Source organism: Malaclemys terrapin, chromosome 13 (genome assembly GCF_027887155.1).
Source record: "Malaclemys terrapin pileata isolate rMalTer1 chromosome 13, rMalTer1.hap1, whole genome shotgun sequence".
Classification (NCBI taxonomy): Eukaryota; Metazoa; Chordata; order Testudines; family Emydidae; genus Malaclemys; species Malaclemys terrapin.
In genome coordinates this window covers 45,772,579-45,786,519 of record NC_071517.1, presented here as the reverse complement: position 1 = coordinate 45,786,519, position 13,941 = coordinate 45,772,579, and the positions used below count along the sequence as shown (strand labels likewise).

At 64.6% G+C, this 13,941-nt stretch overlaps 2 protein-coding genes across 2 annotated transcripts in view; one reads left to right on the top strand and one right to left on the bottom strand.

Moving 5' to 3' along the window:
• The window catches only part of LOC128847420 (uncharacterized), a 46,541-nt gene extending 40,634 nt beyond the window's left edge, over window positions 1–5,907 (bottom strand). Inside the window, exons 1-4 of the mRNA XM_054046805.1 lie at window positions 4,912–5,907; window positions 4,199–4,313; window positions 3,517–3,647; window positions 1,549–1,754 (exon numbers count right to left, since the gene is read on the bottom strand). Of these exons, the coding sequence (XP_053902780.1) occupies window positions 1,549–1,754; window positions 3,517–3,647; window positions 4,199–4,313; window positions 4,912–5,422 (963 nt within the window). The 5' untranslated portion in view covers window positions 5,423–5,907. The remainder of the gene's footprint in view (window positions 1–1,548; window positions 1,755–3,516; window positions 3,648–4,198; window positions 4,314–4,911) is intronic.
• Window positions 5,908–7,791: 1,884 nt separating this feature from the next.
• On the top strand, window positions 7,792–13,941 carry PSMB9 (proteasome 20S subunit beta 9). Its single transcript, XM_054047100.1, has 6 exons — window positions 7,792–7,901; window positions 11,131–11,198; window positions 12,111–12,242; window positions 12,371–12,500; window positions 13,235–13,376; window positions 13,711–13,941. The coding sequence occupies exons 1-6, from the start codon at window positions 7,851–7,853 to the stop codon at window positions 13,836–13,838; spliced, it is 651 nt and encodes a 216-aa protein (XP_053903075.1). The 5' UTR covers window positions 7,792–7,850; the 3' UTR covers window positions 13,839–13,941.

The following is a 13,941-nucleotide window of genomic DNA, read 5'->3' as shown; positions in this document are numbered from 1 at the left end:
CACTGACCCGTCACTTTCTTTTGTACCCCTCCCCAGTTTGAGTGTCATTTGCAGACTCTCTCAGTGAGGAAAGGTTTCAGAGTAGCAGCCGTGTTAGTCTGTATCCGCAAAAAGAACAGGCGTCCTTGTGGCACCTTAGAGACTAACACATTTATTTAAGCAAAGTAACAGAACGCCACTAGCCGTCACCTTCAGCCCCCAACTAAAACCTCTCCAGCGCATCATCAAGGATCTACAACCTATCCTGAAAGATGATCCCTCACTCTCACAGACCTTGGGAGACAGACCTGTCCTCGCTTACAGACAGCCCCCCAACCTAAAGCAAATATTCACCAGCAACCACACATCACTGAACAAAACCCACTGCCCCAGGAACCTATCCTTGTAACAAACCCCGATGCCAACTCTGTCCACATATCTATTCAAGTGACATCATCATAGGACCTAATCACATCAGCCATACCATCAGGGGCTCGTTCACCTGCACATCTACCAATGTGATATATGCCATCATGTGCCAGCAATGCCCCTCTGCCATGTACATTGGCCAAACCGGACAGTCTCTACGCAAAAGAATTAATGGACACAAATCTGACATCAGGAATCATAACATTCAAAAACCAGTCGGCGAACACTTCAACCTCCCTGGTCACTCAGTAACAGACCTCAAAGTCGCAATTATTCAACAAAAAAACTTCAAAAACAGACTCCAACGAGAAAATGCAGAATTGGAATTAATTTGCAAACTGGACACCATTAAATTAGGCCTGACTAAAGACTGGGAGTGGATGGGTCATTACACAAAGTAGAACTATTCCCCCTGCTGTTACTCACACCTCCTTGTCAGTTGTTGGAAATGGGCCATCCTGATTATCACTACAGAAGTTTTTTTTCTCCTGCTGATAATAGCCCACCTTAATTGATTACACTCCTTAGAGTTGGTATGGCAACACCCATTGTTTCATGTTCTCTGTGTACATATCTCTTCCTATTGTATTTTTCACTGCGTGCATCCAATGAAGTGGGCTGTAGCCCACAAAAGCTTATGCTCTAATAAATGTGTTAGTCTCTAAGGTGCCACAAGGACTCCTGTTGTTTTTTCAGTGAGGATTGTAGGTTTTCTTCCAGATCATGGATAAAGATGTTAAATAGCACAGGGCCAAGCACCGATCCCTGGGGGCCCCACTAGAACCCCCCCGCCCCGAATGACGATTCCCCATTTACAGTTACATGTGGAGACCGATCAGTTAGTCAGTTTTTAACCCATTCTGTGTGGATCCTGGGCACCCACAGGCTGCCATGGGGGGTGGGAAGGAGGGGCAGTGGGGAGCAGTGCAGAGGGGGCAGATGGTAGGGGTGGGGGAAGGGCAGGAGATAATAGGGAGTGGGGAGGGGCGGTACCTGGTGGAATTTCCCGGAGAGTTTGGGCACCAGCAGGATGAGGGGCAGCGCGGGGTGTGGGGCAGGGGGCTGAGCAGGGCGGGGAGCTGGGGGCAGGTTGCGGGGTGGGGGGCTGTGGGCAGGTTGCGGGGGGCGGAGACGTGGTACCTGGTGGAATTTCCCGGAGAACTTGGGCACCAGCAGGATGAGGGGCAGCCCCACGGCGGTGAAGAGCGCCAGGCGCAGCGACACCTGCACCATGAGGCCGAAGAGGAAGACTCCGCGCATCCCGTACCACATCAGCAGGTTCAGCTTCTCGCTCAGCGCCTCGCTCATGGCGTCCGTGTCGGCCGTCACCCGCGACGTGATGTCCCCTGGGTGGGGGGCAGCGGGGGAGGGTCAGTGGGGGGAAGGGGGGACGGATCCTGGAGCGATTCCACAGTGACCCGTCCAGCCTGGGCCGTCCAGCCACACATCACCCTTGTTCCTACTCCCTCCATCCCTCCCTCATTCACAGCGTATCCATCCCTCCCTCCTTCCCTCCCTCATAGCTTATCCCTCCCTTCCTCCCTCCCCCATTCATAGCGTATCCATCCCTCCCTCCTTCCCTCCCTCCTAGCTTATCCCTCCCTTCCCCCCTCCCTCATTCACAGCATATCCATCCCTCCCTCCTTCCCTCCCTCCTAGCTTATCCCTCCCTCCCCCCCTCCCTCATTCACAGCGTATCCATCCCTCCCTCCTTCCCTCCCTCCTAGCTTATCCCTCCCTCCCCCCCTCCCTCATTCACAGCGTATCCATCCCTCCCTCCTTCCCTCCCTCCTAGCTTATCCCTCCCTCCCCCCCTCCCTCATTCACAGCGTATCCATCCCTCCCTCCTTCCCTCCCTCCTAGCTTATCCCTCCCTTCCCCCCTCCCTCATTCACAGCGTATCCATCCCTCCCTCCTTCCCTCCCTCCTAGCTTATCCCTCCCTTCCCCCCCCCATTCACAGCGTATCCATCCCTCCCTCCTTCCCTCCCTCCTAGCTTATCCCTCCCTTCCCCCCTCCCTCATTCACAGGGTATCCATCCCTCCCTCCTTCCCTCCCTCATAGCTTATCCCTCCCTTCCCCCCCCCATTCACAGCGTATCCATCCCTCCCTCCTAGCTTATCCCTCCATCCCTCCCTCCCTCATTCACAGCGTATCCATCCCTCCCTCCTTCCCTCCCTCCTAGCTTATCCCTCCCTCCCCCCCTCCCTCATTCACAGCGTATCCATCCCTCCCTCCTTCCCTCCCTCCTAGCTTATCCCTCCCTCCCCCCCTCCCTCATTCACAGCGTATCCATCCCTCCCTCCTTCCCTCCCTCCTAGCTTATCCCTCCCTTCCCCCCTCCCTCATTCACAGCGTATCCATCCCTCCCTCCTTCCCTCCCTCCTAGCTTATCCCTCCCTCCCCCCCTCCCTCATTCACAGCGTATCCATCCCTCCCTCCTTCCCTCCCTCATAGCTTATCCCTCCCTTCCTCCCTCCCTCATTCACAGCGTATCCATCCCTCCCTCCTTCCCTCCCTCATAGCTTATCCCTCCCTTCCCCCCCCATTCACAGCGTATCCATCCCTCCCTCCTTCCCTCCCTCCTAGCTTATCCCTCCATCCCTCCCTCCCTCATTCACAGCGCATCCGACCATCCAGCCAGCCCTGCTCATGTATTTAGGGGCCAGTTGGGGAGTGGGGGTGGGGCGCCCTAGCGAGGAAGTAGGGAGCTTGTGACAATGGGGCAGGGCCTGGCTATGGGTTGGGGCAGGGGGAGGACCCTGGGGGGGGGTGTCTGTGGGGTCGGTGTGGGGCAGGGTCGGGAGGGTCTGTGGGGCGGGTGGGGGGGGGGTCCCATACCGGTGCAGTTGGTGTGGAAGAAGTCGATCTCCTGGCGCAGGACGGGGGGGAGCCCTGGGGAGGGGGTGTCTGTGGGATCGGTGGGGGGTGGGGGGTAAGGGGGGTCGCTGTGGGGTTGGGGGGGTCCCGTACCGGTGCGGTTGGTGTGGAAGAAGCCGATCTCCTGGCACAGGACGGGGGGGGGGGGGGAGGTCTGTGGGGTCAGTGTGGGGCAGGGTCAGTGTGGGGCAGGGGCGGTGTGGGGCAGGGGCGGGGGGGGTCCCATACCGGTGCGGTTGGTGTGGAAGAAGCCGATCTCCTGGCGCAGGACGGAGCTGAAGACCCGGCTCTGGATTCGCGTGTGGATCCGGTTCATGGTGCCGTTATAGAGACAGTCGGACACGAACTCTGTCACCGCGCTGTGGGGGTGGGGGGCAGTGGTCAGTGCTGGGGCTACTGCCTGCCCCCCAACTCCCTGGGCCCCCTAACCGACCCACAATTCCCCAGACCTGCCCCCCCCAACCCCAGCCCAAATCCAGCCAGAATTGCCTGAGATCTACCCCCCAACCCCCCCAAGCACAGCCACGATCCCCCCAGACCTGCCCCCCAAAACCCAGCCCCCCAACCCCAGCCACGATCCCCCCAGACCTGCCCCCCAAAACCCAGCCCCCCAACCCCAGCCATGATCCCCCCAGACCTAGCCCCCAATTCCCCGCCCACCCAACCCCAGCCACGATCCCCCCAGACCTGCCCCCCAAAACCCAGCCACAATCGACCCAGACCTACCCCCCAATTCCCTGCCCACCCAACCCCAGCCATGATCCCCCCAGACTTGCCCCTGAACTCCTGCAGGGATCTTGTTATACAGATCCCCCACCCCATGACCCCAGCTCCCCTCTACCCCTCATGACCCCCCTCTTCTCCCCACGCTCCATACACATTGATCCCATCCCTGTGACCCCAGCCCTACCTGCCCACGGTGATGAGGGACATGGCCCAGATGGCCCGGACGAAGGCTGAGGGGTCATCCTCGCTCACAATCCAGTCGGTCATGCGCCCCGTGTAATAGGGGATCGCCATCTCCCCTGCAACCCAACAACACATGGGGTCAGGACTCCTGGGTTCTCCAGGAGGGGAGTGGGGTCTGGTGGGTTAGAGCAGGGGGGGCTGGGAGTCAGGACTCCTGGGTTCTCTCCCCAGCTCTGGGAGGGGAGTGGGGTCTGGTGGGTTAGAGCAGGGGGGGTTGGGAGTCAGGACTCCTGGGTTCTCTCCCCAGCTCTGGGAGGGGAGTGGGGTCTAGTGGTTAGAGTCCGGCGAGGCCACCTCTCACCCATTCAGGGTTATTTCCTATATTTGTGCAGCCTTCGTTCTGTGAGTGTGCAGACACTACTCACACGGGGCCCAGGACCCTGTGACCCCCCCCCCCCCCACACACACACACACCCTCTCTGAGAGCCCAGTAATGCACACAGGACTCAGTCAGGATCAGGGCCCCGTCGCGCCGGGCGCTGCCGAGACAGGAAGAGACAGTCTCTGCCCAGAAACAAGACAGAGGTGTATAAATAGACAGATGGTTTCTGTCCGATTTGCCCCCTGGGCAGGGACTGGCTGGCTCGGGGAGGCAGGGAACAGGACACGGGGCCTTTCCCCCTCGCACCCACAGCCACCGTCCCCCCGACTCACCGAGCGAGGACAGCACCAGGAACCCCGCGATGGCCACGAAGCGCAGCAGGTCGGGCCTCATGCAGGCCAGCAGACGGCCCAGCGAGGCCGAGGGCCCCGGCTCCCCCTTGCCGGCGGGGAACAGCTGGTGCCAGAGCATGGCCACCAGCCCCGCCACGCCGTAGGTCAGGCCGAAGACGTCCCCTCGCCCCCAGCCGTGCAGCAGCTCCGAGGGGGGCGCCCGGGGCTGGGCCAGCGCCTGCAGGGTCACGTAGCCGGGCAGCAGCAGGCTGAGCAGGGCGGCCAGGGGCAGCAGCGCGTCCTGCAGCCCCCCGGGCAGCCCCTGTCCCCTGCCGCGGGCAGCCTGGGCGCTCAGGCTCAGCAGGGCCCACCGCGCCAGCGCCACCCCCCAGGCCAGCGCCAGGGGGTCCCAGGCCTGCAGCAGGGGGCAGAGCAGCAGGGCCAGGCGCAGGGTGAGGAAATCCAGCAGCACCACCAGGGGCAGGGAGACCCAGGCCATGGCCAGCTTCATCCCCGGGCCGGTCCCTGCCACGCTCAGCAGCGAGTGTCTAAATCTCCTAGTCCCGGCTGCGGCCGGTCCCCGCCGCTCTCATCATCGAGTGTCTAAATCTCTTGGACCCGGTTGCGGCCAGTCCCTGCCGCTCTCAGCAGCGAGTGTCTAAATCTCTTAGTCCCAGCTGCGGCCGGTCCCCGCCCGGGGCGCCCCCTGGCGGCCGCTCGGTCAGCGCGCTCAGAGCCCGCGCCGGAGTGACCGCAGAACCTGTCCTGCCGATCCGATTCCACTCCGCTTGGGGTCTCCCCCCGTTCCCCGGCGGGGTCTGGATGCGGATTCTCCGGGGCTAGCGGATCCCAGGCGCTGGGGGCAATTCCTGGCCCCGCTCCGCAGCCGCCCCGTGGAAACCCGCCGCCCGCAACTCCCCGGCCCGGGCGAGGAGGCGGAGAGAGGCGGGTCCGGCACCGGGTTCGCCGCCCGCCCTGGGAAGTCCCCGGCTGCCCCGATCCGCTTCTGGGAAAGGAGGCGGCTTCCCGAAAGCGAAAGTGAAACCGGATTAGCTCAGAGCCCGCCCGGGGGGGCCATAGCGCGTTACATGGGATGAGCTTGGACCCGGCTGAGCGGGGGAGGGGTATAATGGAGCCTGTTGACCTATGAATGGGGGGGGGAGCTGCCCCCTCTTGCCCCAAAGCAAGTGTCGCCCCTTGGCTCGGCACAATTACAGCCGGGCTGGGGGCTCTGCGCCTCCCCCCCCCCCCGCAGAGACCCCCTGGGCGGGGGGCGTCTCCCCAGCTGACTGGGTGGGGGAGCGGGGAATTCCCACGCCGGGGTCACGGGTAACCCTGGGGCAGAGGTGGGGTGTGAATTACTGTTGCATGAAATAATAAATCCCCCCCGGCTCCCCTTTCTCCCCCCCCCCGGTTGCAATTCAAGTGCGGAGCCTCTGCAGTTTGGGGGGGGGGTATTGAAGATCACGTGTGTCCGGGGGGATTCTGCTCCCAGCCAGCCCAGGGCAGCATTGGGTCAGAGTGACCCCAGGCCATGGGATCTAGGCAGGGCTGTGTAGCTATGGGACTCACACCACGCCCATCACCGTAGCCTCTGGGCACCTCACGGGCAGTTCTGTAATTATGGTCACACCCCTGCTGCCCCCCCCCCCGGGTTACGGGCCCAGGTTACAGCTGGGGGCCCTGCGGCACACACACAGCGACCTGCAGCACCAGGCGCTGGACCCAGGTCTCCCAGCCCCCGGCTAGTGCAGAGCCCCCAGGGGTCCTGGGATTCGCTGGACTGTCCCACTTCGACCCCCATCCCCCCGTCCCAGCTAAAGCGGCTCCTGCCCCGTGGGAGAGGCTGGGCTCAGCTCCCCGCTCCGGGCATTGCAACCTGGGGCACGGGGGGCACAGCGCCGCTCGGGTTTGGCCCGGCTGCTCTGACGGGGGCAGAGACACTAGGGCCCTACACGACCCCCGTCAGTGAGATTTCAGGAAGCTGGTCGGACACTGGTCGGTGTAACACCTGCCTGGGCCTGTCTGCCAGCAGGGGAGGGAGGGGGGCCTGGCCAGGTCTCAGTGACCGAGGGGGCGTCCACACTGCACTAAAGGCCCATGGCCCCACGTCTCAGGGCCGGGCCGGCTGACTCAGGCTGGCGGGACAAGAAATCGTGTGTGGATGTTGGGGCCGGGGCTGGAGCCCGGCTCTCGGGCCCTCCCTGAGATGTCAGGCCCTGGCCTCCAGGCGAGCCGGATCGTCCACACTGCAGCGTGTAGCTGGCAGCCCGAGCCCCACGAGCCCGACTCAGCTGACCCGGCTGCCTGCGCCAGGGGCTTTTATTCCCGTGTGGACGGACCCTGAGCGGCGCTGAGACCCCGGGGGCCAAGGGCCAGGTCCCGGGGCCCAGAGCCCAGCCCAGCCAGCCCCATGGATGGCACAGGTGCCGCAGGAGTCACTGCTATGGGGTGAGGTGGGGTGGGCTCGCTCTGCACCCCCCTGCCTGGGCCTCCCACCCCTGGGGGGCAGGACCCCGCTGCTGCAGCCGGTGAGATGCAGGGGGTGCGCAGGGTTATAGGGGTCCCCACAGCTGCCAGGCCCCTGGCCCAGCCCCCCGTAATGCAGCCACCCAGGCGGTTCCTATATGGCCCGGGGCAGAGGGGCCCCACCCGCCCCTCACCCGGTGTCAGGGCCCAGCCCCGCCCCTCTCCCAGCAGGTGATCGATGGGGGAAGCGGCTTGGGACGCCGGGAGGGGGGAGGGGAACTCCCAGCCCCTCCCCCCCAGGCCGGGGCATCACCTGTTGCCAGGCAGAGCGGGGCGGGACAGGTTCCCAGCGGCGCTGGGTGCCGGACGCCCCCTGGCGGCGCTGGGCGGCGCTGCAAGGAGGGCGGGGCGCGCGGCTGGTCCCGGAGCTGTCCCGGGCGCTGGTGCTTCGCTCCCGGGGTCGCTGCACCATGGCGGGCTGCGGGGGGCCCGGCTGGGCGGACGGGGAGGTGCTCACGGGGGTAAGTGGGGCCGGGGGAGGGATCCGCGGGGGGGCAGGGGGAATCCCGGGGGGTAAAGTGGGGGCGCCCCATGAATTGCCCTAGGGGCTGCCCGGCTCGGATCGGGACCCCGCGGGGGCATTGCCCGGTTCGGGGCCCCCGGGGGCTGCGGGATCCGGGCGGCTTCAGCCTCCTCCCAGCCCCCCGGCCAGGCTCCGAGCCGCTTTCGCTTTCGGTGTGCCGCGAACTCTGCCCGTTTACACGCTGAAAGGGGCGCGGGGGGGGGGGGTCGGCTGGGACCCGCCTGCTGCCCCCATGGGCCCCCTCCCGCACCCCTCCCGTGTCTGCCGGCCCCATCTCTCCCCGCTGCCCCCATGTGCCCCCCATGTGCCACCTGCTGCCCCCTCCATCCCCCCGTCCCGTCTCTGCCGGCCCCATTTCCCCCACGTGCCCCCCTCCACCCCCCCGTCCCGTCTCTGCTGGCCCCATCTCCTGCTGCTGCCCCCCATCGCTCCCTTCCTGCTGCTCCCCCTACAAGACCCTTCCTCCAGTGTCCCACTTCCCCTCCTTGCACCCCACATGCCCCTGATGCAGACCCTCCTCCCTCCCCAGAGATCAGGAATAGAACCCAGGAGTCCTGGCTCCCATGTGCCCCTGCAACCCCCCATGTCTCCCTGCTAAACCCCCATATGCCCCTGCTGAACCCCCATACGTGCCTCCTTGAAACCCCCAAATGCCCCCACTCCGATGTACAGAACTGCCAGCCCGAAACGTTCACAGATCCTGAGATTTGTTAAACACCAATCGACAGAGAGTCCGTGTGTCCTCCAGGCCCTCGGCTCCCACTCACACTCACCACATGTGCTCAAGCCACGAGGGCGAGAAACTTTCAATGAACTTTCAATGAAAGCCAAGAGCTGCACGCAGTCTGGTGGTGCCAGCTCTGGGGGGGCTGGTGGGTTAGAGCAGGAGGGCTGGGAGCCAGGACTCCTGGGTTCTCTCCCGGCTCTGGGAGGGGAGTGGGGGCTGGTGGGTTAGAGCAGGGGGGGCTGGGAGCCAGGACTCCTGGGTTCTCTCCCTGGCTGTGTTTCAGTTCCCCGTGTAAATACCCTCGCACAGGGAGATGGGTCAGTTGAGGATTAACACATGAAGGAGTTTGAGCCGTGGGGCCGTGGTGGTGGATACCGAGCTGACCAGCAGCTCCCAGTGCCGCGCTGTGGACAGAGGGGCCAGGGGGACGGATCGAGGGGAATCTCGAGCTGGTGCAGGGAGGGGATTTTCCCGCGGGATTTGGCCCTGGTGCGACCAGGCTGGGATCCTGGGTCCGGGTCTGGGGCCCACAGGCTGGGGATAAATTGGGGAGGGGTCAGAGAAGAGCCAAGAGAAGGATTAAAGGTCTAGAAAACCTGCCAGGGAGGAGAGACTCCCAGGGGGATCCAGGAAAGTACTTGGCTGCCTAAACCCCCGACTTGGGCACCTCCGGCCCAGCTCCTCTGCGATCCACTGATCTCCCGCCTCGCCCTGTCGGCACTAAACTCACTGGGCACCTGCATTCCTCAGAGTAACATCCCCTAGGCGCGGGAATTCCTGCCTCTGGGCCTGCGCCGTGCACCCCCCTCACCTCCCCAGACACCTGGCTCCTGCCTACCCGCGAACCCGGGCAGGGCAGCGTTCAGCTCCTACGTGACGTGTGGGGCTGGGCCAGGGGGCCTGCGCCGAGGCTACTTATTGGGTCGGGTCCCTTTCCAAATCCAGCCAGAGCCGGGCCATGGGGTACCCCCCCCCATAGCTTCTAGCCCAGCAGTTCCTGCACACTCCAGAGATGTGGGGGAAACAGGGTCCGTTCCCCCTCTGCCGGGGGGGAGAAGGGGTTTGAACAGGGGTCTCCCCCGTGGTCTAACCCAGTGACCCTAACCCAGCTCTGTACGGGTGACCCCTTTCATACAGCAAACCTCTAAATGCGACCCCCCCCCTTTTTAATATTTAACACTATTATAAATGCTGGAAGCGAAGCAGGGTTTGGGCTGGAGGCTGACAGCTCACGACCGCCCATGTAATAACCTTGTGATCCCCTGAGGGGTCCCGACCCCCAGTTTGAGACCCCCTGGGCTACAGGCTGTTCTGGGGTGGAGGGCTCCCTCCCTCTCTCCTTTGCAGCTGTTGCTCCCTCAATAAATAGCAAATGGGGGACAGGACCCGGGTCACCCCCTCCCAGGTGGGGGGGGCCCTGACCACTGGCCCACACAGTCATAGTCTCTCCACCTCCCCCACATGACTATTTTCGTATTGCTCCCCAGTGGAGCAGGTGGCCTGGGAATGGGGGGGTCTGGCTGGGAGGCGCCGTGTGCCCCCCCATCACCCCGAACCTGGCACCCTAGCTGGGCGCTCTCTGGTGTAAACATACCGTATCGGTAACGCAGCCGCCGCCCTCAGCACCTGCCCATTCCGGGCAGCAGGTGCAGGAGCCAACCCTCCCCTCCCCCCGGCGCTGCCAGCCCCAGGACTCTGTACCCAGCTGCCAGGCCAGGCCTTTGTCACACGTCGCAACAGGCCCTTTGCCAGGTGTGATCAGATCCCAGAGCCACCCCACTCTGATCCCACTGAGCCACGGGCCGGTCGGGACCGGCTGGGTCAGAGAACACGATAAGGGGCTTTCGCTTCTAGGGCACCGGTTTCACTCCTGCACAGAGCTGGGATAGAACCCAGGAGACCTGGCTCCCAGTCCCCCTGCTCTAACCCACCAGCCCCCACTCCCCTCCCAGAGCTGGGAGAGAACCCAGGAGTCCTGGCTCCCAAACCCCCCCCCCCCGCTCTAACCACTAGACCCCCCTCCACTCCCCTCCCAGAGCTGGGGATAGAACCCAGGAGTCCTGGCTCCCAGCCCCCCTGCTCTAACCACTAGACCCCACTCCCCTCCCAGAGCCGGGGAGAGAACCCAGGAGTCCTGGCTCCCCTTCTCCCCCAGTAGAGTCGCAGTGTGCGGGCCAGTTACGCTCTCTGCCTGCAGCCCCACTGGGGGTTGTGCTGTGGGGTTCACGGGCAGAGGTTCCTGCCTGTCGCCCCATTGACCTGGAGGGGTCAGCGCAGAGCCTGCAGGATGCAAACACGGCCAATCTGCTCTGCTCATTTCCCCTTGCGAGAAGGTTTGGGGGGAGCCCTGTGCCGGCTCCCTGCAGGGCGTGGGGTGACCCCCAGTCTCCCCCGGGCTCCGTGGGTCCCTGCACTGAACCTGTCTCCTCCCTTTCCCCAGACGACCATCATGGCGGTGGAGTTTGACGGCGGGGTCGTGGTGGGCTCCGACTCCCGGGTGTCTGCGGGGTAAGTGCCGGGTCTCAGCCAGGTGACAGGATGGGCGTGGGGGTGAATTATCACAGCTCACCCCGCTCTGTATCCCTCATGCAGGGGAGGGGGTGCAGGGCTGTTCCTCAGGTGTCTGTCACCCCCTCCAAGCCGGGGTCACACCTGGTGTTTGGGGTTCAGCCTGCGCTGGGGCTGGGCTCTGCAGTGGGTCCGGCTCGCCCCGGATCACGCACGGATTGTCCTCATCGCTTTTCGGTGAGACGTCTGTTCCGGTCCCCGGTGAATTGAGAGAATCTCTCTCGCTCCCCCGCGTAGGGACACTGGATGGGCCGTGCCCCGTTGTGAGGGGCTGTCGGAGCTTCTCCCCATCCCTTGGCTGCCTGGTCGCTGCTCTCTGGGGTCCCAGTTCCCACCTGGAGTTTGTGATGGAGACCCTGCCTTAGGCGCATGTCCCAGCCCCATCCCCTCCACCTGGATCCTGTCCTCAGCCCCTCGGCTTCCCCGGGGCCCAGCCAAGCTCTCCAGCCGGACTAGAGCCCCTGTCCCGGGGAACCGTCTCCCTGCACAGACCCCACTCCCAGGCTCCCTGCAGCCACCAGGAGCAGCCTCCCAGAGCGTCCACACACACCCTGGGTTCCTGCCCCGGTTCTCCTGCGAAGCCCCCCACAGCCACACCTGTCCCTGCTCAGAGCCCAGGTGCAGCCTCTCTCTGCTGGGTGGGGGAGCAGGATTGCTGGGATTGGGGTCTGCAGGTCGTTAACCCTTTCCCCACCTTACACTAGAGCAGGGGGTGGGCGCGTGTCCCACCCTACCACACGGGGCCGGGTGCGGGGCAGGTCCTGGATTCTGAGTCTGGGCACCCGGGTCTGATTCCGGTTCTGCGCTCGGGGCTCTGGATTTCACGCTGGGATCCGGATTCTCCCCTCCCAGGGAGGCCGTGGTGAACCGGGTCTTCGATAAGCTGGCCCCGCTGCACGAGCGGATTTACTGCGCTCTCTCCGGCTCCGCCGCCGACGCCCAGGCCATCGCGGACATGGTGCATTACCAGCTGGAGCTGCACAGGTAGGGTGGGGAGGCCGGGCGGGGTCCCCTGGGGGTGCTGGGGGGGGGCTGGAGCTCACATGGCCCCTTGTGCGCGGCGGCTCCTCCTGTTATCACTGATCCCCCCCTCCCGCCATTCCTCTCCCCAGCCTGGACATGGACGAGGCCCCGCTGGTCCTGGCGGCCGCCAGCCTGGTGAAAGGCGTCAGCTACAAGTACAAGGAGGAGCTGTCGGCGCATCTCATGGTGGCGGGATGGGACCGGAAGAAAGGGGGGCAGGTGAGGCGGGGGGGGGCTGGCAGCGGGGGGGTGTCCGTCTGCCCCCTACGGTATCCACCAGCCTGGCCCCCCCCAGGGCCTGGCTACAGAGTCTGTGCTGCGACCCCCTCCCCTCCGTTCTCCTCCCCTCGGCCCATCCCCGTCTCCCTGCAGTGTCCCATCCAAACTGGTTACTGCTCCAGAACAAGCCATGCCTGGGGTGCAAAGGGGCCCTGGCCCCCTCGGGGAGATAGAAAGGGGGCAAACATTAACTGCCCCCAGCGGGGCTGAGCTCCACATCTCACCCGCCAGCCGGGCAAGGAGACCTGCCCCGGGGTACGTCCCGGTCGCTTCCCCGCAGGGCCCCACGGCTCCTCGGCCCGGCCAGGCTTGGTAAAAACACCCCGTTAACGTGTCCTCGTTCGCTCCCTTGGCCATCGCTGGGCAGGTCACCAGCCGCCGGGAGCCAGGCCAGCACCCCCGGGGGGGTGTGAACCCAGAACCTCCTGCCCTGTCGATACTCACGTGGCCGTGGGCTGGGTAGGCCCCAAGGCCTGGCTGTGTGTCTGTGCCATGCAGGGCGGCGAGGAGAGATGCCCACCCTGAGACCCGGCAGGGGGCCGAGGGAACGGCCGGTCTTTACCGCAGTCAGTGCTTTGAATGTCAGCGTTAGTCACCCCCTGTCCATGGTGCCACAACCGCCCTGCCCCAGCCTGCGCCGGGCCGCTCTCACCTGGCATGTGTTCGCTCCACAGGTGTACGGGACGCTGGGGGGGATGCTCACCCGCCACCCCTTCGCCATCGGCGGCTCCGGCAGCAGCTACATTTACGGCTACGTGGATGCAGCCTATAAGCCCGGGATGACTCCAGAGGAGTGTCGCCAGTTCACCAAGAACGGTAACTGCTCCTGGGCGGGGTTCGGCAGGTCCAGGGCGCGGTGACCCCAATCCGGCCCCAGGGTAGGGGACTGGCTGGCTCAGGGGGGCAGGGAACGGGACACGGGGCCTTTCCCCTCTAGGGGGCGCTGGCTCTGATCCAGCCCCAGGGCTGGGGGACCGGCTGGCTCAGGGGGGTGGGGAACGGGTCATGGGGCCTTTCCCCTCTAGGGGTCGCTGGCTCTGATCCAGCCCCAGGGCGGGGGGACCGGCTGGCTCAGGGGGGTGGGGAACGGGTCACGGGGCCTTTCCCCTCTGGTGGCACCGATTCACTAACCCCTCGTCTCTCTCCCCAGCCATTGCCCTGGCGATGAGCCGGGACGGCTCCAGCGGGGGGGTGATTTATCTCGTCACCATCACCAAGTCGGGCGCCGTGGAGCAGGTGTTCCTGGGGGACGAGATCCCCAAGTTCTACGACGAATGAGTTCCGGGCCGGCCCCTCTTTTGTACCCAATAAACCTCTCCGAGCGCAGGCGACATGTGAGACTCACTGGGCGGGTACACGGGGCCGGAGGGGGTAGATCAGT